Source organism: Pinus tabuliformis, chromosome 6 (assembly GCF_031772625.1).
Source record: "Pinus tabuliformis cultivar Carrire ecotype Pingquan chromosome 6, CPIR1, whole genome shotgun sequence".
NCBI classification, from domain to species: Eukaryota; Viridiplantae; Streptophyta; class Pinopsida; order Pinales; family Pinaceae; genus Pinus; species Pinus tabuliformis.
In genome coordinates, this window is record NC_142292.1 from 39,139,849 (window position 1) to 39,166,980 (window position 27,132).

Consider the following 27,132-nt stretch of genomic DNA (forward strand, 5'->3'; position numbering starts at 1 on the left):
ACGATCTCAATCATCCTCCAATTTCTGATGTAGCTCCAATTGATGTCGTTTTCACGTCAGGTTCACCATTCCCTGCAAATTTGCTTAGTGTTGGAATGACCAGTTCCAACACACATTCAGAATTGTGACAATAGTTGGTCAGACCAAAGTCACTTCAATAATAACATAAAATACCATGACATGAAATACTAATTATGAAAAAACAGCAGCATTAGCCCCAAAATCAACACGGTATACACCAGGCATCATTGACAATGCTCTTGCAAGTTCTACACCGTATTTAACCTGCTAGCCTATATCAGAATCTCTACCCAATTCCATGTATTCTCCTCTTACTAAACCATGCAAGCTTATGAGCACAATGTACAGGCGCTTTCCCTTATTGTCATCAAACCAGACTTGCAAGTCGGAGAAGTTCCGCGGAAAAAAAAACACACGCGCCATCTCCAAAATCCAACCAATATATTTAACATTATTGACATGTTGATTCACATCCAAATCACTCCACCGTGGTGATAAATCCGAACAGATATACTGAGCAGTATCATCCTCCAGCTTTTGTAACTTTCTGGTGTCTTCTGCCATAAAGATATTTCCTATCTCCACAACATCACCCCATGAGGGATATTGTTCAACTTGAATTTGCATGCGAGCCACAACCCACATGAGATTTCTCCGGCTCATCTCAACAGTAGCACCGAATCCATCCCTAGCTAGCCCAGAAAGCCAAACATGGTTAAGAGCAGTTTCCTGAAGATGATTCATCAAGGTTTCAATAGAAGCCGTTCTGTCTGCACCAATTTCATAAGATCTTATGGCGAAGTTTTGCCTGAAAACCAGACTGTCTTCCACAAACCTGCCAAGTCTAAAAACGTCACCAAACATGTCTATTTTCCTTGGCTTCCAATCAAAATTGGTCCACTGCTTCTCGGCTGCTAGGATAATGGTAGCAATAGTTGCAAGAAGCATACTCCAATCTGGGAGCTGATTGATCCTGCTCTTAGCGGGGCTTTCTTCCTCGGGTGCTTCCTTCAGGCCAACGTTATGCTTCATGCTATCCACTGCTGTTCCGTTCACCTTGATGCCATTGATCTTATTAGCCCCTTGGGATTTTCCATTGACTCGGAGTCCCTTGTATGCAGTGGGTTTCGGCTTAACATCAACACGCTCAGGAGAGCTCACTGGCATTGTGGGCTTTCCTGATGAAGCAGCTGACGAGATCTTGTTCTGTATGTTGCATTGGGAGCTTGAAGAAAACATTAGCATTGTTGCAGCGGCGGCTACCATGTTGAACGAAGACGATGCTCCTCACACAAATCTCCTCCTCAAACGACGCTGCTCCTCAGAGCTGCTACCCACGGCTCCTTTGCTTCAACCGTCAGATCCACGCTTCCATTGCGTATGTCCACGCTGATCTCGACTCCATGATTTTTCTTGGTAGATCCCAACACAGAAATTGAGATATTCTCAGCCTCGCCATTAATACATCTCCCTTCATGTTTTCTCGTCAATTCCCCGTGCTTCTCACCATTATTATCCCCCACAGGTCCCACGACAGCAACTCCAGCAATATCTCGGCCACGGCTTTTCTTGCCAGTTCCCTCTCTGGCTCTCAACACAACAGGACTCCATCCGTTCATGGAATCAGCAAATCTCACCAGGTTTTCTGGCGCACCAGTCCAGCTCCGGTACGTAAAGTTGGTTGGCGTTACCGTAGGCGGGGATGCTAAATCTGAACCCGTTGCCGGCGAGAATCAAAAACGCGACCTGGAGGATCGTCTTCTCGATATCGTGCTCCACGGCGCCTCCGTCCAAGTCGATGACCTCGCGACAGGCGTGCGGGAGGTTGAGGTCGGCTAGGGTTCGAGTCTCCGGCTTCTGACCCTGGGCCGCCTCAGAGAGCTCCAACCCTCGATTTTGGCAATCACATAAAGAAGAAGCGGGGCAACGATCAGGGATACCAGACTGGGCACTAGCGCAGCGACTGCCCAATCCGTCCACCCGATGGTCCCCGCGGCAAGATCCAAGATTTCTTTGTAGCAGATCATGTCTCAATCCCCAAATCGGATCGAAATCTCGCCACTGAAACCAGATCCAGATTCGCCATCTCCACACATGCGTAGAATTTGTCAACGCAGCAGGTCTGCCCTCCAATAGATTCACCCCACAGCAACTCCCTTCGACTTTCAATGGCGGCCTCCTCCACGACAATCCCAACGCCCTTCACATTGGTTGCAGACTCAAACAACATTGTCAACCATTGGATCTCGGCGTCCTGGCAGACCGCAGACCGCTCCACCACTTGAACAGATCACAAAAAATAATTGATGGACAAACAACATATACTAAACTCTTTATTTTCCCTCAGCCCAGGATGGTCCAGGCCCAGGAGGGGCCAGGCCCTCACAGGCTCTGATACCAAGATAAAATTACAGACACTCAATATATTCTATTAATTGTTGAATAAGGAAATTACACACATATTTATACAATCAATAGTCTTAAGATAGGAATGCTATCTTTGATCCGGATTTAAACAGGAACGCAACAAATTGCAAAGATAACCATAAACACAAAGATGCAGCGGAAATAATACTTCATTTCATTACTGTAAAATACTGAAATATGCTTACAACCAGAAATGGAAATAAACCAGGTAGGGCGATGGTAGCTTATCTCTGAGAAGAGATGTGCGGCTACATGCCTCTGAACTATCTTACAATGAGGCTCGAAGTCCTATTTATTGTTGAGAAATAATGGAAAACCATTAACATTCCGAAATATAACCCTAGAAGATGAAACGCCAAATTGTGGGCCCCATTTGGGTAAATTGGTACATCAATTTCCTGGGGTCGTAAATTTGGCATACGATCTCTGTTTGATGCATACAATAGCTCGTTAGAAATATCTATCCGAGCACTACAACTTTGGGAGGCAACATTGGTCCATGGACCATGTTGCCCCAGATTTCCCAAAAAACATCGTTTAGGGCCTCAAAACGGCTCCGGAAGTTCAGGACCCGAAAAACTGCTAAAAATAGTAAATTGTGCTACAATTTAGGAAACCGAAAAAGTTGAAAGAGACAGTTGTGGGGGTCCAAATGGGATAGGTGGGTGGCCACCAACATCCACCTGGATCAATCTTAGACGTACAATAGTGTGGTTGAGAGATTCTCTCAACCACACACTAAACTAGGAGAAACTATATTCTAGCTTATTCCTATTATGTAGGAACAAACTCCTCAAATAGAAAATTACAACCATAGACAAGTAGGAATTAATTATTTCCGACTACAATTTCGTGAACAAGACTATGTTGTTACTTCAGTTACGTTGGTGACATTCTCAATAATTTCGCCCTTTTTTGTATCTCTGGAGCTCTAACCAAAGTGGTTTTTAGCAATATGAAAAGGTGTTGATTGGTGGTTTTCTTATTGAGGACATGTTTAACACTATCCCATCTTCAAATAAGGAGCCTCGCCAGGTGGCTAGCCTTACTCTAGCTAGCACCTCGAAGGAGAACAGTAGTAGGAAATGCATCAAGTAGAAAGTAAGAGAAACTAGTCTTGTTTTGGGGGCAGGAGTTCATCTAAACGACATTTAAACGATGATGCAATCTATTGTAGTCAATCGATTTTCTAGTAAAAGAATGAACATCGAGGTATTCAGACATTGGTCTAATAGTGATTTTCAAGAGTTGTTGGGTTATTTACCAAAATGTATGATTTTGGCAAAGGGATGGTTGACATGGACTCCGAAATTGTGTTATGCACTTGAACTGCGAGAATAACAGAATGCCAGAAATACGAAACAATATTGAAAGAAACACAGAGAGATCATATGAATTGAGACAAGCTGCAAATATATTTTATTATTCAGAAGAAAAATAGAATGTTCACTTGTTTCTTCAAGGGGGCAACTTCCAACAGAGTAGAGCTCAATTACTATAAAACTTGATGCTTATTCCCTTGCTATCTAAGGGTATTTATAGTTTCATGACATCCAAAACCCTAAATACTAGTGGTCTCTTGCATAATACAGGTTAACAACTTTATTTATTAACTATGGCCCGTTTATAACTAATTGTCACCCCAATAGGTATGTCAAGTGTCTATTACATGTAAGATGACCATCATTTCTTTCTCATATATAGATTGAACCAGATGCTTGTCATTGAGTTGTTGACTGGTGGAAGCCAATGGTCTACCTTCCTGCATTAATATTGCGCCAATGCCCATACGTGAAGCATCACATTCAATCAAAAAAGATTTTGAAAAGTCTAGTAGGGCCAATACTGAAACAGAGCACATGGCACGTTTGAGAGCCAAGAAAACCTGCTGAGCTGCGTCAGTGGAGAGAAATGAATTTTTCTTGAGAAGATTAGTGTCTCAAATACTCTTCTTCTTCCATGTCAAAGGAACACTTGGATAATTTGACAAATATTTTATGAACTTGGAGCAACTACAATACCTGGTCAACATGTTGAAGGTGAGTGTCCCATGTTATGCTGTAGATGAGAATGCCATCAAAAAAGGCTAGGGCAGATTTTCTGAGATATGGTTTCAGAAGGTGGTTCATGAGGCTATGAAAAGTGGATGGGGCATTACAAAGACCAAATGACATGACCAAGAATTCATAATGGCCTTCATGAGTTAGGAAGGATGTCTTATGAATGTCAACTTCCTTCATTCATATTTGGTGATGGCCCACGCAAACATCTAGCTTGGTAAAACATTTGGCACCAATGTGCAGTTCATCAAGCATATCACCAACTACTGGGATAGGAAATTTATCATTGATATTGAGCTTGTTAAGGGCCCTAAATTTTGAACACATGCGTCATTCACCGTCTTTATTTAGAACCATGACCACAAGAGATGAATAAGGGTTGGTGTTGGGATTAATAACACCTACTTCTAGGAGTTCCTTGATTATTTTTTCAATTTCATTCTTTTGTGCAAATGGATGTCGATAGGGGAGGACATTTGGTAGCTGGGTACACAAAAGCAAAGGGATGTTATGATCAGGTTCACCCCTAGAGGGTGGGAGCTCCGTAGGTTTTTCAAAGACCTATTGGTGGCGATCCAATACCTGTGACATATCAGGATGAATGGGAGGATGAGTCGATTCAATGGCATGAATGGAATTAAATTATGCTACTCTCCTATGTAGCCCTTTTTAAAAGTATTTTCCATTTGATGCGAGCTCATGATAGTAGGAGCACCTTCCTGGAGTCCCCAGAGTGTATGAGAGTGGGTGTTCTGCTTAAAGTTCATATATAACTCCTGGAAGTCCATTGTGATAGGGCCTAGTGTGCAAATCCATTCAACACCAAGGAAAATATCACAACCGCCCATTTCAATGGAAAATATGTGGGTTTTGAGATGATAATCCCCCCTTTGAAGCTTAATATTTTCACAACGCATTGACATTTCATGGTCGCCCATTAGCGATAAGGACTTGGAAATTAGATACCACTTGTTGATGGTGCTGGACCCACCAACATGTCAGGGCATCTCCCCGGTAAGAAGTCCCAATTAGACCTCAGACCGTTTGGTGTAGGAGTACCAGCAATGGGTTGTACGGTAATGTCTTGACCGCAGTTTCACACAAACGTAAGTAAGATGTCCCTGTTGGTAGCAGGGGTGTGATAGCTGTTGCGAGTCAAGGAAGGTGCATGAGAGGTTCTAACACATGAAGAGTGAGGTGAGTGCGCCCCTTGGAAACCTGTAATAGTACTCGACTTAGAAGGGAACAGACGAGCAAAGATGCATCACCAGCTAGAAAGCAAGATAGTGAGCAATCCAAAGTGACGGTTAAACCAACAACACATCTGTAACAACATGTATACAATTTCATACAAAATAGTTCATACATAAATGCATAAGTTAAATAACATACATTGCTACAACAACCAGAATATTCCAACTACAATAACAACATATGCATGAAAACGTGTTGGCTTTGTTATATTAAGAAGTGTAAGTTCCAATCATACAATACATCCATGTTCGACCACCAGTGCAAATAGTGTAACGTTACAACCACAACTACCTGCTCCTCCAAGCTTTCTCTAAGATATTCCTATTAAAGTTTGGCTAACCAAAAGCCTATACAATGAATTATGAGGTACTTTTTATAGTAAAGCATGGGGTGACCCTTGACATTCCCCTTTGAGACCATTCATCTATCCTCATGACTATTCAACTACTCTATGACTGTTACATTCAACTATCAACACTCGAACTTCCACTTCCCAAGACGTTACATTATAATGCACATGTGCCCATGTGAGACAAAATGGCTTGAGAAAGCCCTGCAAGACATCAGTAACACTTGACCGTTTTTGTGAGACCAACTCTTTGACATGCTTGTGATGGTAAAAGATGGTGAGTTGATACCAAACTTGGTCGTCCATGAAAGGTCAACAAGGGAAAGCAATGGAAAAACATACGTCACTAGATTTGAGAGGGGAAATATAAATATAAATATATTCAATATATTTATATAAAAAAATTAATAATACTATGAATATTGAATTTTTTATAGACATTCCATACTAAATAAATGTTAGAAAGAAAAAATAATAAAAAAAGTGAATTTAAATATAGAAAATAGTAAAAAAAATGATTTTTTAAATTAATATTCATTTTATAAAAAAAATACAAATTGTATATATAACTTAATATTTTATAATATATAAAGTTTAAAACAGGTTGATTTACAAAATAACTATGATAAATATTTATACATTAACAAGAATATTGTTGCTTTATTCAAAGTTGTTGCTGGATGATTGATCCTTGTCTGGTGTTGATCACTACTTTGAGGTGTGAAATCAGGTTTATATTTCCAGTATTTAATGTTACATTAATAAAGTTTGTAATTTTATGGAAAATTTAAAAAATGGTATAATAATTAAATGTTTGTAAAATTATTTAATAAATCAATTAATTAAAATATTAAATATCATTTGAGTAGGTTTAATGGTTAAAATTACACCCTAAAATTTCAAGAGAGATAGAAAAAAGTGGAGTAAGTGCACCTCAACTTTAGGTGCACTGGGGCTCTCAACTTGGATTTCATTGACTCAACTTATTCCCTCTACTGGCTCCATGTTTCTTGTTTTACAACATCACCATCGTCTAGATAAACTTCACCATTATTTCTTAACTATTTTGTTTTGAAGCATCTCGATAGGAACTTGCACCGATGTGTTTTCTAGTGAACACCGGAGAATACAAAAGCAGAGAGGGAGCCTTGGCAGCAATGGGTGAATTTCTAAGACAAGGCCTAGAAGGTAAAACTTCATGTGTAATTAGAGAGTGGTCACATTTTCTTAGTCAAGCAATGAAGAATTTGATTACAATTGAAATGGTTTGTTTGCTTCCTTGAAAAGAAAGCGCGTGTATGATTTTCTGATTTTCTGAAGAATAAACTAAGAGAAGGCCACAACATACCATACAATGTGCGCATTGCAGATTTGAAGGTTGGTGGGTGGGGATGGTCAATTGAAGGCTATTGTGTTGTTGAGATTTCTATGTTAATATTGCGCGTCTGTTCTTGTTCTGATTTTGATTGAGTTGCCTAGGGACGGAGTTGAAAACTGATAGTTAAGAGAGATATGTGAAAAGTAGCATAATGGTTATGAGTGCTATATGAGGAGTAGCATAATGGTTAGAGTGCTATATAAAAAGTAATATAATGTTTATGAATCAATTTCACTCAAAACATATTGTTTCAATTTGTGATGGACGCCCAGACATAAACTACTAAATTTCCTTCAATTAAAGACCAATTGAAGAATTGAGTTCAACCTTATGATTAATCTTTATTGGTTATTGCAATATTTGTCAAACCACTTTTTTGTACAACCACTTTTTATGTTTGCCAAAATAATATATAAATTAAGTGAAAAAATTAAAAATTATTACAAGTTCACAGACATGCAAAATTCATAGTGATAGGCCACAGCCTTGGTGGAGCCTTGGCTGTGTTGTTTCCAGCAATACTATTTGTAAACAAGGAAGAGGCGCTGTTGGAGAAAATGGTTGGTGTTTATACATTCGGACAGCCGAGGGTTGGAGATGAAGCATTCGCAAAGTTTATGAACAACATAAACGAAGCAGTACCCAGACTGCCCTTCGATTACGACAGAATCTTGTGGAGGAGCCCAACTGAAATTTCTCGCTATTATATTTCATCCCCCTACGCATAAATGCTGTGTGGGAATTGGTGCAGAGTTTATTGTTGCAATACACAAAAGGAAGGGACTTCCAAGAAACGAAATTGTCGACACTCTTCAGGATAGCAGGGCTTATAATTCCGGGGATTTCGTCTCATAGCCCCGTAAATTATATCAACGCGGTTAGATTGGGCCCATCCACGCTGAACCCAACAATGTGGAGGCCTCAGCGTTCACTCCAAATTAGTGAGGTGACCACTTATAACCGCGCTGATCTGATTGGGATGTAATCAACCAACAACAGCCCGTCAAATCACTAAACAAACCCCAGTGGCTTCATTTGTTTTCTATAATAAATAATGACTTTCTCATGTCATAAACCATAATGGAGGAGTTGAAAAATACATTGAATGGTTTTCATAAAGGTAAAAGCCCTCGTCTAGATGCCTTGGTTATTGAATTTTTCATAACCTACTTTGAGATCATTATCCACGATATTCTTCAATTTCTGGAATACTCAATACTAAATGGCCATGCTTTTGGTCCCTTTAATTCCACTTTCATAACCTTGATCCCAAAAATCGACAAGCCTACTTGTTTTGTGATTTTCACCATATATCCCTTTGTAACTCTACATACAAAATTATTTCTAATATTATTGTCTCCTTTATAAAAAATACTCTCTTTGATCACATCTCTCCCAAAAAAATTAGTTTTCTACATGGCAGGAAAATTCACGATGCCATTGGGATTGCCTAGGAACGTCTCCATTCGATTAAAAAAAAAGGAAGTAGGTGGTGTTGTATAAAGTGGATCTTTATAAAGCTTTTGACTAAGTAAACTTGATTTTAATTTGTATCCTCCTTCTACATCTTGGGTTTCATCAAGATTTTGTGGCCTGGATCTATAACTGCGACAAGGCTATATGAGAATGTTATTTACAAGCTTAGGTCGACTGAGGATTGGTTAGAAGAAATTAAAAGCAATGGTTAGAATCAAGCAGGGTGTCCCCTATCCCCTACCCTTTTTGGTATATACATTGGTAAACTAGAAGAATTTTTGAAAGATATAGGTTGTGTAGGCCATGTGCTCATTGCTATGATCATAAATATTCTCCTTTATGTTGACAATATTGTTCCTTTGGTAATGAGCCCTTATGATCTTAGTAAGAAACAAAAAATCCTCCAATATTTATGCTCTAAGATGGATATGACTGTCAATACCACAAAGACTAAATTCATGATAATTAAATCCAAAAAGATCACCTAAACTACTTTTATTTATGATAATAACTCCTTGGAGGAACTTCCTTCATACAACTATTTGGGAACTGACATCCATCATAACGTCAATTAGAATTATAGCATTGATAAAAGGATAAATGGATGTTGGAAAACTTAGAATGGGCTTGTAAATAACTGTAAGTTCGTCGATCTTTGGATTCGGGATAAAAAAAGAATCTCCTCTATGATAATCTCGTCACTCCTATTATTTTATATGTATATTAGTTTTGGGGTTCCGGTATATCTAGAGAGCCATGGAGGAACATTGAATAGATTCAAAAGTAGTTTATAACCTACAACCTCAAAATTAAAGGAAATGATCCTTACCCTATCCTCGTGATTGAACCAAGTCTTTACCCTATTAAAAGTGTGGCTATGAATAGATACCTTATGTATAAGAAGAATTTATACAATATGGACACAAAGAGGTTTCCTAAAATTGCTTATAACTCTAGTAAAATCCCTCGCGTTCGTCTCAAGCCATGGTATCATAAGGATGCCCAGGCTTGGTTGGACCATTGGGGAATAAAGAAGGATATCATATTGTAGAATTTGGATAATATTAAAAATATTATTAATGTCAAATTTAAGGAGAAATTTTGGGGAAATAAAGAGGTAGAGAGAAAAAGGAAACTCAATATTATAAGGAGGTGATCAACCCCAATCTTGAAAACCAAAATTATCTCTTTATCTTGAATAGTGCTATGAAGAAAATTAACATTGTCAAAATTAGAACTAATTTTCATGAGCTTCATAGTGAAATTGGACATTAGTCAATGCCCAAAATGCCATGGAATGAAATAGTCTATCACTTTGTGATCCTAAGAAGGTTGAAGATGAAAGGATCTTTCTCTTGGATTAATGTCCATCTTATACTCACATTTGATCTAGTTTTCAAAATATTTGTCACACTACCAACCTTCTTGACCTTTTAACTCAAAAAAACTATGGTCTAGTAATCTCTTACCTTATCAAGGTCTAGTAGACTATCTAGGTCTTAGTGGATATTCATCATCATTATTTAAAATAAGTTTTTATATTTTATTATATAAATAGATAATTTAATTATAGTTACAAATATCTGAAAAAAGAAAACAAGACCACTTGAAAAACTAAGTAGTTACATCCCTTGATCTAAAAGAGTCTCACAATTAGAATTTTATTTGTTGATAATACCACCCATCACACTATGGATAGGCCATGGATCATAGCTACAGTTAGGTCATTGGATATTAGCAAATTCCTTTTTTGCATCCTCTTCTAGAGAAGTATTATTGTGAGTGGTTGCCTTGGTTCAATGGTATAAATGGCATTATTGTAGAAAACCATATGCATGAGTTTTATTAGGCACTGAGTGCTAAATCAATCATGGATGAGGATGTAGCCACGAAGCTCTTGACCTGCTCTTGACCTTGATTTTCCTTTGTTGAGCTTTCAATTAAATTAATTGCAAGCTGATATAAATTGAGTTATGATGAGTTATGATTTTGTAGGCAGCTGATATTGATAAACTGTGGTATTAGTCCATGGTATTATAACAACATGTATTTAGAGATTAAAAATCTCATCATAAAGTAACTATAAAAACATTAAAACTCTCCATATTTCTATAGTTAAAAAATTTGTTACATATTTTTTAAAATACATATATTTTTAAACCGAATATAATTTTTATAATAATTTTATAATAATAACAATAATAAAATAATATAAAATGATTATCCCAGTAACCAGTAAACATTCCTGCCTAATAAAAACGAAAAATAAAAATTCAATGTTTCGTAGGTCAATTTAATAAAAAAAACGATGTTTTGGAAGTAAATTTTTTTGGTATTATTTGTTCCTTCATCGAAAATTCGCAACAGGACGAAGTTTATTAAAAAGAATTACGACTGGTTAATCACTCCTGTACACGAATATTTTGAACAGGTCATATTTTGAACAGGTCTAGGGCTCCTTATTTACCAGCCTTTACTTACCTCAACGTCCTCCTCTCCGGCTTCCATTTCTCTTCCTCTTTTCCCCCACTTACCGTGTCTTACATTTCCTCTATTTGTCGTGTCTTCATGCTTTTTCTGCGACGTTGCACTTTGCTCTGACCAGCTGCCATTAACGACGAATTCAAGAAAATAGCAAGAAGTTTGATACGCTCTTTCATTCCATTCCATTCCATACCATCAATAAATGGGTGAGGGGTTGTAGCTTCAGCTGTCATATTGCAGCTGCCTCCTCCTCACAGAATGACGAGCGCTAACTATCTGATTGCTCACACTCGCAAAATTCATCTCTCAAAGCTTCTGTTCAGTCCTTTCTTGACGGGGGCATTGAAATCCGATGTTTTAGAATGCCCCAACTCCATCAAATCGGAGGTGAATCAGACTTGGAAAATAAGGCTTTCGGTTATATTGATCAAGCTTATCCAGATTGCTGCTGTACCATTAGCCATCTTGGGGACCTGTGTAGAATTCTATTTAAATCTGCTTTCTCAGAATGGTGGTTTGCTAAAAACACTGTTCAGGCCACTCACTGGTGATTTTATTCATCTGTTTCTTTATTTTATACGCGCTTTTAAAGTATTAAGAATTAAATTTAATGATGTTATCCTCAGCCAACATCATGAGTTAGGACTGGTGATTTTTATTGGTCTGTTTCTTTCTCATAGATCTCTTCTTAATATATTGAAAAATTGAATAAGGAATTCATCACATCATTAATTAGGGTTTGGCTGAATGTTTTGATTTGTTTAGGCCAAAGTATCGCAATACCGAGAAGAGGGTCCGACACGTTCCTCAGTATCATCGGCCTTCTTGAGCATCGCGTAAACTTGTGTCATGGCGGAACCAGGGGAGTTATTGACTCAACCATTGAACCCGGGAAAAGGTTCTATGCAGACCTTTGTGCCATGGCTTCAACTGTAGCTTATGAAAACAAACTGGTTATCAGAAACAGAGTCACAGAACATTGGGAGGTAGTGTTTAATTTCCATGAATTTTAGTACTTTCTTACTCATGCAAAACTGTATTTGATTTAATAAATATTTCAATCTGATCCTGCAGATGCACTTCGTGGAGTTCTTAGACTGCTGGAACGGTATATATATATGCAACTCTTTGGCTTCCATAATCTATGATTCAGTCATATATTGTGTGAATAATTTTTCGTTCATTAATTGATGCTAAGATTGACTTGTATATATAATCAGATCACTTGCAAAAGAAATCAACGCAAGCCTTTCTATTCTGTGATAAGGAGGTGGACGCCCAGCTAATAGTGATAGCCTTCAGAGGAACAGAGCCATTTAATGCAGATGACTGGGAAACAGATCTCGATTTCTCATGGTATGAATTCAGCCAAATCGGAAAGGTTCATCTTGGATTTCTGGAAGCTTTGGTTCTTGCAAACCGTTCACAAAACCCCCAGATCTTCGATAATCATAAAGAAGATCGTCATGAAAAGCCTTTGGCTTATTATGTTCTTCGTAAGAAATTGAAAGAATTATTACAAGTTCACAGAAATGCAAAATTCATAGTGACAGGCCACAGCCTTGGTGGAGCCTTGGCTGTGTTGTTTCCAGCAATACTATTTATACGCAAGGAAGAGGCGCTGTTGGAGAAAATGGTTGGTGTTTATACATTCGGACAGCCGAGGGTTGGAGATGAAGCATTCGCAAAGTTTATGAACAACAACATAAACGAAGCAGTACCCACATATTTTAGAATCGTCTACTGCAATGACCTAGTCCCCAGACTGCCTTTCGATGATCCAATATTTGAGTACAAGCACTTTGGTGTATGCCTTTACTACAACAGCTGCTAAAGGTACTTATACTATATTCTCTTCAACCAGAAAATCCCGTTTCATTTCTGATACAATATTTTGTTCAAACTCACGCTCATATTAAATGGTTTATTTTATGACAGAATCTTGTGTAGGAGCCCAACAGAAATTTCTCGCTATTACATTTCATCCCCCTACGCATAAATGCTGTGTGGGAATTGGTGCAGAGTTTATTGTTGCAATACACAAAAGGAAGGGACTTCAAAGAAACGAAATTGTCGACACTCTTCAGGATAGCAGGGCTTATAATTCCGGGGATTTCGTCTCATAGCCCCGTAAATTATATCAACGCGGTTAGATTGGGCCCATCCACGCTGAACCCAACAATGTGGAGGCCTCAGCGTTCACTCCAAATTAGTGAGGTGACCACTTATAACCGCGCTGATCTGATTGGGATGTAATCAACCTACAACAACAGCGTGTCAAATCACTAAACCCCAGCGGCTTCATTTGTTTTCTGCGATTGAAGAATTGAAATGAATTCCAGAGATCGCGGTTCAATGTTTTCAATATCTGTGGTGATCTGTTTGGCCCGTGGACTTTATGTGAGGAATGCATGCAATGATTGCGTTGGTTTCTGTCGCCCTTCTATAATGTGTCATTTTTGTCGCACTAGAAGTACATTCTTTTAATATTATTTTCTCTGTTTGAATGTTAATAATTTTGGGTGATTGTACGAGTTTTTGAAGAGTTGAACTCTTCACACGTATTGATTAATAAATTCCATCTCTTCGCAAGGAATTTTTTAAGAAGGAAAAACAGAAACCTGTTTTAACGGACTCTTTTAGAAGAAAAAACAGAAATCTGTTTTAATTGGAAATGAAGATTCTTTTACATTAGCATAAGTATAGTGTAGATCTGGTTTAAATTAAATAATTAACTTTAAAATATAAAAAAATTGGATAACTGATATGCCCGCAGTATATTACTCTAATAGTGTCAAAAAGATTATTCACATTGAAAACAAAAACATGACATAAAATGAATAGACATATACCATAATATAATATCTTTAATGGAATTTATTTATATGTGTGGTTGAAAAAAAATTAATTAATAAATTTTTTAAAGAGTGTTTTTAAATATATAAGTGGATTCATTAATAATTATGAATATTTAAATTTATAAATTTTATAGTTTTTTTTCATTGTAAAAGAGGTTTTAATAGGAAGAGATTTGATTCCTCTTGGTATTTAGTAGATTCAAACTTAAGATGATCTAAGTTGATTTAATTCCCCTTTTTAAATAGACCATATTTCACATGAATACTTCGACAAAATATCATGGATTCTCAGTACCATGGGCTATTTTCATTTGCTAATTTTATTTTAATAAGATTATTTTTAATTTGTTACTTTTTTACCTAATTAAAATGCTTACATTAAATTATATTAAACTTTTAATTGAATTTGTTTATTTATTTCTATTTCTATTTTTATTTTTATGTAATTTGATTTAGTTAAAAGGTTAAACATTCCATCTCTCCCATACTAACCTCCCATACTAAACTAGAAACAAGGTCTTGCCACAAAATTATATTTATAAATCAATCTAAAATTTTTGTTTAACCTTTTTATGATATGTCCTTACACAATTACTTTATTATAATTTATATTTAAATTAAAAATGTTTTTTTTTTTTTATTTAGAAAATAAAATAAATAATATTATTTAGTTTAATAAAATTATAAATACTAACTCTTTGATGGAGGTAATGAACATCGAAAACGAAAATCAACACAGGGCATTAAATTCCACACACTTAGCATTTGAATGAAGTGTATCAAAGAAGAAACTCTAGGCACACAGGGCATTAAATCCCACACACTTAGCATTTGAATGAAGTGTATCAAGGAAGAAACTTTGGACGTGGGTCAGTCAACCTTTATGAAGGAGCAATTGTTATATGACTCATTTGGTTCATGGTAAACAATAACAGAGGGACTTTTGGCATGGAAAGAGTGTTGCCAGTGATTAAATTGGTTTATGGCTTGCACGACGCCTGCCTGGTTCAACCATACCCTGCGTCCCTGTTCGCAACAATTTCAAAGTTCAATAATGCACAAGCTGCTAGTTCAAGTTTGTAGTTTGGGACCTTGGACCTAACACGTTTGGTCACGTCAATGGAAAAATTTGGGACAATATAGACGTTGTTGCTCTAGAATTGGCCATTATCGCTCTATCTTCTCTTGGGGTTTAGCTATTACTTGTGAACAACTTTTGTTTGTATATTTTGTATTGCCCTGGCCATTTTTCTGTTGAGTTCTTTGTCAATTGGTGGGGGTTGGTGAGGGTATATTTTGGCGATAAAAGTCATGGCCTTGTGAGTGCTATTTTTTTGTGCATGGTAAATAGGAGCATGGTCAGTACTAGGAATTGTGGGGAGTTGGGAGAGAGCAAAGTTCGAACTTCGAACCACGCTATAGAGGAAGGTGACTGCAACATTATGTTTTTTTGTCTCATGGGGTGGTAGGTTGACTTGAACGTGTGGTGGAAAGGGTTAGTGGGAGTTGTAGCTGTGGCTATCAATGTGGCAAGCCAAGCTAGCTGGTAGTCTCTTTTCATTGAAGGTGGTGTATCAGGGTCTGGCTTGTGGTGAATTGTTTGAGAGACGTGACATGCAAAGGTAACGAGGAAGAGTAGGGCAGGGTGTTGTCCCAAGAGGCCAGGGGGTAGTTCACCAAAGAGAGCATCAAGACTTTGGGGAAGCAATGGAACAACCAAGAGACTAGTCGCCAGAGTGGGTGCTCTTACCACCTCCTTTAGATTCTTTGGAGGGTCAACTTCACTAGGTCACAGTGCGTATGGATCAGCTTGCTCGGGAGCACCACAATGATAGAAATGAGGTCATTTCTTTCATAAATAACCTCCATCAATACCAGTGGCAAATGTTGGGCCGAATGGCCTCCCTCCATTATGGACAAAAGCATCGGCAAGAAAGTCTAGACCATCTCGAAGGACGAGTGGTGCATGTAGAAGCCTGTGTCCATGAGGCATTCCATTACCAAAATGGTGATGGTTTGGAGGACCGAGGTGCTGAAAATATGGAAAATTGAAGAATGTCAGTGGGTGCATTTGGATTCTTGGGAATTTTTGGTCTATATAGGTAATCTGTGTTTGGGCAAACAATTTCTTGTCATTGTTATCAATTGTTTTTGGTATATACTTTTGGACTAACAAGCTCAATAGGAATAAGGTCAATAGCATTTTAAAGCAAAACACATCAAAATATAATATTTTTTTAAATTAATAAAACTTTTCAACTTTATATATATAAATAATTATATAATTATAAACTCAATATAATTAACACGTATAAATAAGTTTTAAATATCTTTAATAATATAATTAACATGTATAAATAAGTTTTAAATATCTTTAACTAGTTATTATTACAAAGAATTTATTAATTCTAATATCAAATTTATTTTTCATTTCCTAAGAAAAAACTTCAAATATATCGGGAAAATAGAAAAAAGTCAAATAAATAAACGTTCTTTTTTTTAACGTAAAATAGCCGAAATCCATTACACTTAATCTCATTCTCAAAACATTTATAGAAAAGGATTGAACTCCATCATGTCTTATTCATTACTATTACACCTAGCGCAGAGAGACACAGTCGGATTCAAGAAAATATAAATCGAAAACGCATGCTTAATAATCTATATCATGACTAGGTAGGTGTAATAATGAAGAACATCTTTCTTCAATCCATGTCATCAGTGGGTAACAATGAAGAACATGTATGTTTAAGTGGGTGTATGTATAATGAAGAATGTCTTCTTGAATGGGTAACAACGAGTAACAACGAAGAATAGGTGTTTCATTTTTACACGGTTATCACAATTAAAAAAAACTTGTGCTTTTTCTTTTTTTTTTTAATTGGACATTGTCCTATTTTTTTTTAATTTGACACTTTCTTCTTCTGTGTGGCTGGCATGACGTGTTTTTTTTTTTTTTTTTTTTAATTTGATATTTTTTTTGTTTTGTGATATCATGTGTGGGTGTTTGTTTGTTTTTGTTTTTAAATTTGACATTTTCTTTTTTTGCATGACATGTGCTTTTTCCTTTATTAATTATGAGAATTTCTTCTTTGTGGCATCATGCAAATTATTGAATAAGCCATCTTCATGTTTGGTTTTTTTCTAATTTTTATTTCAATTATTTTGGTGAAATCCACCATAATTTTGGCATTTCTACAATTTAAAATCTTTAATTAAAACAATTCTCGGCGAGACGAAAAGGGGTTGATTAGTAGTTTGCTTACTGCAAACATGTTTAGTGCCGTGCCATCTTTGAATAAGGAGTCTGGCTCGCTGGCTAGCCCCAGTCCAGCTAGCACCTCGAAGGAGAATATTAGTAGGAAATGCATCAACCAGAAAGCAACAAAAACCAATCTTGTGTTGCGGTTGGGAGTTTGTCTAATGACATTAAAACGATGACTTAATATACTATAGTCGAGAGATTTTCCAACTCGAGAATGAACATGGAGGTACTGAAACATAGGTTTGCTAGTACCTTTCAAGACCTGTTGGGTTATTTACATAAATGTATATTCTGGCAAAGGGCTGGTTGGCATGGACTGTGAACTCGCTAGAGGATGCCAACAAGTTATTGGCACAACATTGGTTTTGGGGTTCTCAAGCCCTCTTCTTGAAAAACTAGCATTTGGACTTTGATGCCCAAATTAAGAAATTGGAGGTTACTACAGTCTAGGTGTGTTTGTTGGGATTTCCTTTGATCTTTTGGTTAGATGATGTGTTTTGGGAAATTGGAAATAAAATCAAGCATTTCTTTGAAGCAGACAACTTGTTTAAGGATACAGGCTATATGGGCATGGCCTAGATTCTCGTAGGGCTTAATGTGAGAAAGGGTTTGAAAGATTCCATTAAAATTTCATTGGGGGACTCCACTATCAAATAACCCCTTGACTATGAGGGTATACCCTTTCATTATGGTCGCTATCATACTATAGACACCTAGGAGATGACTTTCAAATGATACACAAGCTCAAGAGGTGGCTCCTGAAGTTTTCATCCCTTAGTCTGGAAACTCTAGTTTCAAAAGAAATGGTAGAGGTGAGCAAAGCGATAGAGGAGGTGCCAAAGCTGCTTGATGAAGTCCCTATGTCAACAAAGAATGAGATAAAGGACATGGAGATGCACATGGACATTTCAAAGGTTTCAGTTCCGATGACCACTTCTAGTATGGTTATTGGTTCCCCTCTTCTTATCCCTTCTGTTCATGAACTCTTCAGTCAACAGTTCAAAAATTTAGGGTTGGGGTGCAAATCGAGTTCAGATACCCCAATCTCCGGGATTCCAATTTCTTCCCCTTCTGGCTCACCTCCTATTGCACCTTCCTAGTCATTGCCACATCTAAGTCCTCCTCATGCTCCTTGTTCCTTTCCTTCTTTGGGGCCTCCCCACTCCTCCTATAACCTCAGGCCTCAACCTCTCCTATCATATCTCCTAGGACTCTGAAGAACTCTTTTGTCACTTTCCAAATATGGGTGGGGGTTGTGGCTACATTCAATCATCTCATTAGGTCCAGCATGTTTAAGGTGAAAAGTCGAATATCTATAGGGAAATATCAAAGGCTTCAATAAAAATCAAGTCGAGTAAAAATAAATCTATAATGAGTGCCCTTAGAGCCAGAACCCCTTTGGGGATTTCCTCATGATTATTTTTCTCTCAATATTTAGGGACTGGCTATCCGATAGAAAAGCTAGCCTTGCAGCGCTTAGCAGAGATGATAGGGTCAGATGCCGTTTTTTTGCAAGAATTAATGATGGAGGGAGAAATATATGTTGTTTAGTCGTCACATATCTTCAGAGGTTGGAAATTCATGTTTATAAATGCACTAGGAAAATAAGGGGGACTCATATTTCGCTGGAAAACACTTGATTATATTTTTTTATTTGCTTGGGCCACCATGCATGCTATGGTAATAGATTTTTGGTCTCAAACCTTGCACATTCATTTATCACTTTGCAACATATATGGCCCCTTTCTTGACAAAAAGCCTATCTAGGAGATTTTATAGTCACTACACTTATCTCACCCACATGCTCTCATTTTGGGTGGGGATTTAAATATCTCCTTGGGTCTTGGGGATATTTGGGGTTTTGTAGCTTGATGGGATCTAGATGAGGATTTTTTCATTGTTCTTTTTGACAAATGGGGGATGATTGATCCCTTGCCCCCAAAGCTTCTTTGACTTGGAGAAATAATAAAAGCAACTCTGATAGAATTGCTAAGTGATTGGATTATTTTTTGGGTGTTGAGGAGCTAGTGGATTCATATTTTTGTATTAGATAACAAGTTTCCTTTGGGGGCCTTTTGACCATTTCCCAATCATCCTTGAGCTGTAGTCTTGTGGTAAAAATTCCCCTGTCCCATTTCAATATTAATCCCCATTGGCTGGAGAATCCCTCCTTCATTCAAGAACTCTAAGTTGGTTGGAGGTCGTACACTTAGATAATCAGACATATTCCCCCTTGCACTTCTAAGAAAAAAATTGTAAAAAAAATACTACTATTTCATGGGCTTAAAGAAATAAAGAGATAGACTCCAAGTGACTGGTAGAACCGTATGACAAAATTAAAGACTTCTTAGAGGGTGAGGATTGTGGCTTTGGATTTGAGGATCATCAATATCTTCTTCTTCACCTAGAACATCAAAGACAAAACATTTGTTTGGATAGGTAAAAATGAGTGGAGGACAAAATATAGGGCCCTTTGGCGTCAGGCAGGAGATGAGAACACTACATTATTTCAAAAAAAAATCCAATCACAGGAAATAGATAAAAACTATTTGGTCAATATACAAGGAAGATGGCTCCCAGAATACCTCTTCTCGAGAAATTTATAAGATAAGGGTCTCTTTCTTTAGGAACCTCTTTAAAAATAATTGTGGAGTTAATATTGACCACATCCTCAAAATTTCTTCCCATTTCCCCAAATTTGTGGAGGATGTTGATAATGACTTTCTCATGTTATAAACCATAATGGAGGAGATGAAAAATACATTGAATGGTTTTCATAAAGGTAAAAGCCCTGGTCTACATGCCTTTCTTATTGAATTTTTCATAACCTACTTTGAGATCATTATCCATGATCTTCTTCAATTTGTGGAATACTCAATACTAAATGGCCATATTTTTGGTCCCTTTAATTCCACTTTCATAACCTTGATCCCAAAAATCGACAAGCTTACTTGTTTTGTGATTTTCACCATATATCCCTTTGTAACTCTATAAAAAAAATTATTTCTAAGATTATTGTCTCCTGTATAAAAAATATTCTCTTTGATCACATCTCTCCCAAAAAAATTAGTTTTCTACATGGCAGGAAAATTTGCGATGCCATTGGGATTGCCTAGGAACGTCTCCATTCGATTAAAAAATAAAGGAAGTAGGTGGTGTTGTATAAAGTGGATCTTTATAAATATTTTGACTAAGTAAACTTGATTTTAATTTGTATCCTCCTTCTACATCTTGGGTTTCATCAAGATTTTGTGCCCTGGATCTATAACTGCATTAATTCTTTGTCCTTTTCTCTTTTGATCAATGGAGTTATCTTAGAATTGTTTGATGGGGAGTAGGGCTTAAGAAAAGGTTGTCCTATCTCACCTCTTTTATTACTTTTGGTTGCTTAAAGTCTTAGTAGACTCATTTACTCTACATGCGCCCAAAGATCTTTTAAAGGTATGCAATTAGGTGAGAATTTCTTCATCTCCCATCTACTCTTTGTTGATGACATACTTATTCTTTGTGAAGAAAATATACGTTAAATCCAATATCTAAAATCCATTTTGAAGGATTTTTTAAGGCCACTGGTATGTTTATACACCATAAAAATCCTCCATATATTGTTGGGGTATTCGCGACCAGTTCAAGCAACGGATGGCAAGGATTATTGAAGCAAAAGTAGATGATATCGTGGGGGGTATCGAATACTTGGACTTCCTGCTCAAGCACAATAACTATATAAAAAAAATATTATAGTGGTGATTGAAAAAATTGAAGAACGAATCAAATTTTGGTGTAATAAATTGTTATTTCATGTGGGTGGGTTGGTTCTCATTAAGTTAGTCATAGAGGCCATTCCAATTTTTTGAGAAGCTTTAGCATGGATCTGTAAAGGAATCATTAAACAAATTAGACAAATCTTCCTTCACTTCCTTTGGGCTGGTATAGAGGACAAGAGACCATTTTCTTTAACTTCCTGAATTCAATCACATTCCTCAAAATACTTGGGGGTTTGGGTTTAAAGGATTGTTTTGGTCCTCTTATCTTTTGGTTGGAAAAAGTGGTTGGATATTTCTTCTTAGGTAGGCGCTATGGGAAAAATTATTATACAAGGAATATGATTCCCCTACCTCTTTGTATGACTAGATACATGTGACCTCCAATAACCATAAAGGTGAATCATTCATCTAGAAGGCTATTTCTAAATCTTTTGGTCTCATTAGGATGTGTCTCTATTGGCAGATTGGGAATAGGATGGATCTCATAGTGGGCAAGTATCCATGGGTGGGTTGTGATCAAAATTATATTTTTCCTAGGGAGATCATCCAATCTCTTAATAATCAAAGGTATTTTTCACCTTATTGAGATTTATCTCCACCTTAAGGTTAGAGTCCCACAAGGGTGGGAAACTAGTTAAGACCTGGGCTTGAGAGATCACCCATCTACTACTTGGGAAACCTACATCATATCTATCATGTTGAGTCATGCGTCTCTCTCGAATTCTCTAGAAAATCTAGTTTGGACCTATCATACTACTGGTAGATAGACCCTTAAGGTTGGGTATCTCAAGGTTGCTTTTGATTCTCTCCATGCACAACAACCCTGAAGGGGAAAATGATTTGGAAGGAAAAGTGTCCTACAAAATTTAATTTTTTGAGTGGAATATGATCAAGAACAGAGTATCAATCTCGGGAAACCTTTAGAAACATTCTTTATAGGCCTTAGGAAGATGTGCTATGTGCCATTTAAAGGGAAAATCAACTGTCCACATTTTTGTTTGGTATCTCTTTTCAAGTTCAGTTTGGTCTGAAATGGGTCAGATTTTGCAGCTAAATCTTATCTGGGAAGGAGAAAATATTGAATCTTGTCTATAAAGCTAGTATTTAGGACATATTCGAAAGAAATATAAGGTTCTCTCCTTTGTTTATGCATGGGGAATATGGTTAGAGCACAACCAAGCCATTTTTCATTGCAATCGCCCTATGGATGTCAAAGTGGCAACTTAGTGTCTTGGAATCATGACTTCTAATGCACATGTCCCTGCCTCTCATCCATACTCCTTTTTTATGAATATTCTATTCAAACTCATTTCAGTTGGTCTTTCTTTGATGGTGTAGCATATCTGAGTTTGCCAAAAGGTGGGGAAGGGGGTATACTATATTTCTCAGATACACACTTGAGTCTCCTTTGGCGCTAGTTTGGGTCCTACTACAAACAGTTGGGTTGAATTGAAAATGCTTAAAATCCTTCTCCAACTTGCTTTTTAACGTAATATCAATCAACTACATGAGGACTCTACTCTGGTCATAAATTGGATGAAAGGACTTTATAGTCTTTTTGATTTTTCTCTTTTGTCGCTTTTCAAAAATATTCAGAACATGATTGCTTTATTTTATCACATAAACTTTGATAATGTCTATAGGCACCAAAACCAAGTTGTAGACTCCCTAAAAAAGTAGATTCTAGAATTTCATCCATAGTCTAGTTGGTCACAAAATTAGAACATAGTCTCAAAAAAAAATCCATCCATCGTCACTAGGCAGATGGTGTGGCCTTAAATCATCTAAATAACATTACATAACTCTTATCTCTATTTGGGAAGCAAGTTTAAAATTTTGTGATGTATATGATCTATATATTTATGACAATTACCAACTGATATATGTAATTCTACTTTTTTTTAATCTTTTTTTAAGTTTTTTTTAAATTTTTTTATTTTTATCTATTAGACTAACCTAAGTACCAACGGGGGATTTGTACCAGTGACCTATCGCAAGGAGTGCCTTAACAACGCACCCATTCACCGTCAATCCAAAGCCCCGTGGGCCATGTAATTCTACTTGATATAGTGGTTAGTCATGGATAATATTGGATATAAACAAAGGATGGATCACACTTTGAACCTGTGAAACAAAGGGGAACCTATTGGGGTGGCTTGATTCCTGATTGTTGAAACTGCACCAACTGCCTCTCCAACAACACTGGTGGTTTTGGAGTCCCAACATAATAATTCTATGCAAATGTCACTGAAATGCCACTCGATAGGATCATGGCAACAACGACAGTTGAAATTGCCACTGCATCCAGAGAATGGCGCCACTTTAAATGGAACCAAACAAATTTTGAACAAATGTCACATTGAACAAAAAAAATAGACAGGACAGATGTTAAGTTGAAATGAAAAAGGTAGACAAAAGTGAGAGGTGAGTTGATTCAAAAGAAATGCCTATTGGCATAATTAGTGCTAGAATATAAGGATGCTACCGGGAAAATAACATCAGTTTCAAAATGTGTCCAATTTTTTAATATAAATGATGTAAAATAAGCCATATTTATCTCACGATTTCTTTGTCTATTGATTTATTTACTTTATACTCCAAAAAGGGAAATTAAAAATGCATACTTAAAAGGGGAAATTAGGAATCCATTTTAGTATACACATGGATAGATAACGACCACAAGCCATCAATACTGGAAAAACACTAACCCTATCTCTCTCTCTCTTTATATATATATATATATATATAATACCCAAATAGGAAATGACGACATGCCATCAAAAAGACACTAACCCTATCAAAAATTATATTACCTGTCACTAGATTCGAGAGGCCAGAAAGGTCAACAAGTGAAAGCATAATTGGAAAAATATATGTTACTAGATTTGAGAGGGTGAATATAAATATAAATATATTCAATATATTTATATAAAAATATTTAATACTATAAATATATAAATAATTATAGACATTCCATACTAAATAAATGGTAAAAAGGAAAAATAGTAAAAAATTGAATTTAAATAAAGGAAATGGTAAAAGAAAAAATAAGTTTTTAAATTAATATTCATTTTATAAAAATTTATAAATTTTTATAAATAACTTTATATTTATATATATATATATATATAAAGATTTCGATTTACAAAATAACAATGATAAATTATTTATACATTAACAATAATATTTTTGCTTTATCCAAAGTTGTTGCTAGATGATTGATCCTAGGGCGATTGGTGTTGATCACTACTTTCAGGGTTTGTAATTTCATGGAAAATTTAAAAATGGTATATTCATTAAATATCTGATAAAATCTATGGTACAATACATCTACATTATTTATTTAATAAACCAATTATTTAAAATATTAAGTATCATTTGAGTAGGTTTAATGGTTAAAAAAGTTACATGTTCAAATTTAAAGAGCGATAGAAAAAAGTGGAGTATGTGCACCTTAACTTTAGGTGTACTGGAGCCCTCAACTTGGATCTCATTGACTCAACTTATTCCCTCTACAGGCTCCATCATTCTTGTTTTACAACATCACCATTGTCTAGATAAACTTCACCATTGTTGCTTAAGTAGAGCGATAGAAGAAGGTGGAATATTTGTACCTCAACTTTAGGTGTACTTGTAGAAATTCCCATTGTAGATCAACAAATTATGCAATATACTAAAGCAAAATACAAGATCTACTTCTACAACAAACTTTGTGGAAGCTTAATCGAATATGAGCAAGATCAATTAGAACATATATAACTGAGAATGAGAAATCAATCACACATGAACACAGAAGAAATAACTCGGAGAAAGTCTCAGCCTAAAACCCCAATATCTATATTATCATACAAGTGGAAAATAGTCGCAGAATTACACAAAGCCTTAGCTCAGAAGCTATCCAGCTCTCAGTATAATCCCTCTGCTGCTCATAGACAATCAAAGGCCTCTCACAAACTTTCTCCTCTATCCTCCAAGCCTCCTATTTCCTTGCGCAATTTCTCCTCAGTCCTCAAGCTGCCACCTGTGTGTAATAATCCCTCACACACTGCTCTGACCTCTGAAATAACTGTACAAACCTGAAGGAGATAATTCCTTCTACATGGATGAGTTTCCTTTATAGGAAAAATACTCCAACTGATAGTACAATATCCCTTCCTATGATCTCAACTAGGTCTCTGACTGAACTGACATGCAGGAGTTATTTATGAGAGAATATTCAATTATCTGAAGTGTAGTAGTTACATGCATGCATGCATTAACTAATTGAATTCACAATTTTTTCAACGAACTATTTGAGCTAATCTAACTGGACTTAAATCAGTTAACTAAGCTAACTAATTACAACTCAATATTACAACTCATCCTTATCTCTTTAACTGATGGATAAATTCCTCAATCAATGGAGAAACTGTTGCATGCCCCCACATAGACTTCATGTTTGATTTTCTTCAACGAATTAAATCAAGATGAATTAATTAATTATTTTACAAACAGCTTCTAAGATCAAATTCGAATTTTAATTCTCAATTTTAATTCAAGGACTAATTAAAATTGGAATCTATCCCGAAATGCTATTTATAGCAATGCTATTTTTAGCATTTCCATTTTTTCATTCCTTGTTGCTATATCCAACACTGGTACCTGAGATGCTATTTTTAGCATTTCTTGTTTCCATTTTCAACACTACCTCTCAACAAGAAAGGAATTAAACTTGAACCCGATCCTGAACCTTTGGAACATTCTGCATGCAACACTTCTCCCAAGTGTTATTGCTCCAGCAACTCGAGAAACAAAAAAAATCTCCCAACTGACCTCCTTGTTGGGTTAGAAATATCCTCTGATGCTGAAGCTTCTTCTGCCGCTGAAAAATGCTCCCTCTCTGAGCTCTGAGCGATTACAACACTCCATGCATCTCGCACTGTTGCACACCTCTCTATGCCATCCTGCACTGGTGCAACACTCCTGTGCCTCTCGCATTGTCACAGCCTTCTAGCTATCCATTGTCTTGGGATTCCTGCACTGTAGCTCTCTTTGTCACTCCATCCGCATCTGCCTCTACCCACTTAGCCAGTCTTGCTACTCCTTTTCGGGGCTCCCGTAGCAAGGTATAATCAAATAGGTTGGATACCTCAATGATACTGCCCCTATTTCAGCCTTCTTGGGACTATCACTCCACATCGCCCCACCTCCGACCTGGAGGTATGGATGCATGTGATCCTTCTTCCCACTTGGCTCGAAATTTCTCCCTACTTGAGGTCTCTACATGAGTATATGCCTCCACTCTATCTCCTCTCGACTTCTCCAGTTGTGGCTGCTCCACAACATCTTGAAGTTGCTTCACCAATTGTGGCTCCTCCATAATTTTCTGAGACTTCTTCTGGCTCTGCGTGTTGAGAGATAATTTACTCTCGCTCTCAACCACCAAGTATCTAACCTTTTCCTTTCTCCTCAAGGCTTTGCATGCATCTTGTACCTCAAGTGCATACAGGTTCTTAGCTAGCACATCAATCTGTTTCATCTTTCCGTCGTCATGAAAATTTCTTAAAAACGAGTTGATTTTAAATCAGTGATATCTCCCTCATCCGAACTCCAATTTAGACGATTTTTTTTGAATTTGGGTCTTTTTCCACAAGCAATCTAGATTGGCTATTTGTTTCTGAAAATTTTGCACAAAAATTTTCAGATCTGCTCTGAAATCTCGAAGCCCAATTTTTTTTCACTTCAAATTCTCTTTTCTTCGTGTATATTGTTCTCTACTTTGATCACCTTTGCTCCGATACCATGTAGAAATTTCTC

The 27,132-nt window shown here is 36.6% G+C and overlaps 1 protein-coding gene and 1 pseudogene across 1 annotated transcript; one reads left to right on the forward strand and one right to left on the reverse strand.

Moving 5' to 3' along the window:
• Positions 1-288: 288 nt before the first annotated feature.
• LOC149257106 (palmitoyl-acyl carrier protein thioesterase, chloroplastic pseudogene) lies at positions 289-1,288 on the reverse strand (annotated as a pseudogene).
• Positions 1,289-11,653: 10,365 nt separating this feature from the next.
• LOC149257107 (triacylglycerol lipase OBL1-like) lies at positions 11,654-13,283 on the forward strand. Its single transcript, XM_089455152.1, has 4 exons — positions 11,654-11,996; positions 12,215-12,435; positions 12,524-12,557; positions 12,670-13,283. Exons 1-4 carry the CDS (start codon positions 11,708-11,710, stop codon positions 13,281-13,283), a joined length of 1,158 nt encoding a protein of 385 aa, XP_089311278.1. The 5' UTR covers positions 11,654-11,707.
• The last annotated feature ends 13,849 nt before the right edge of the window (positions 13,284-27,132 follow it).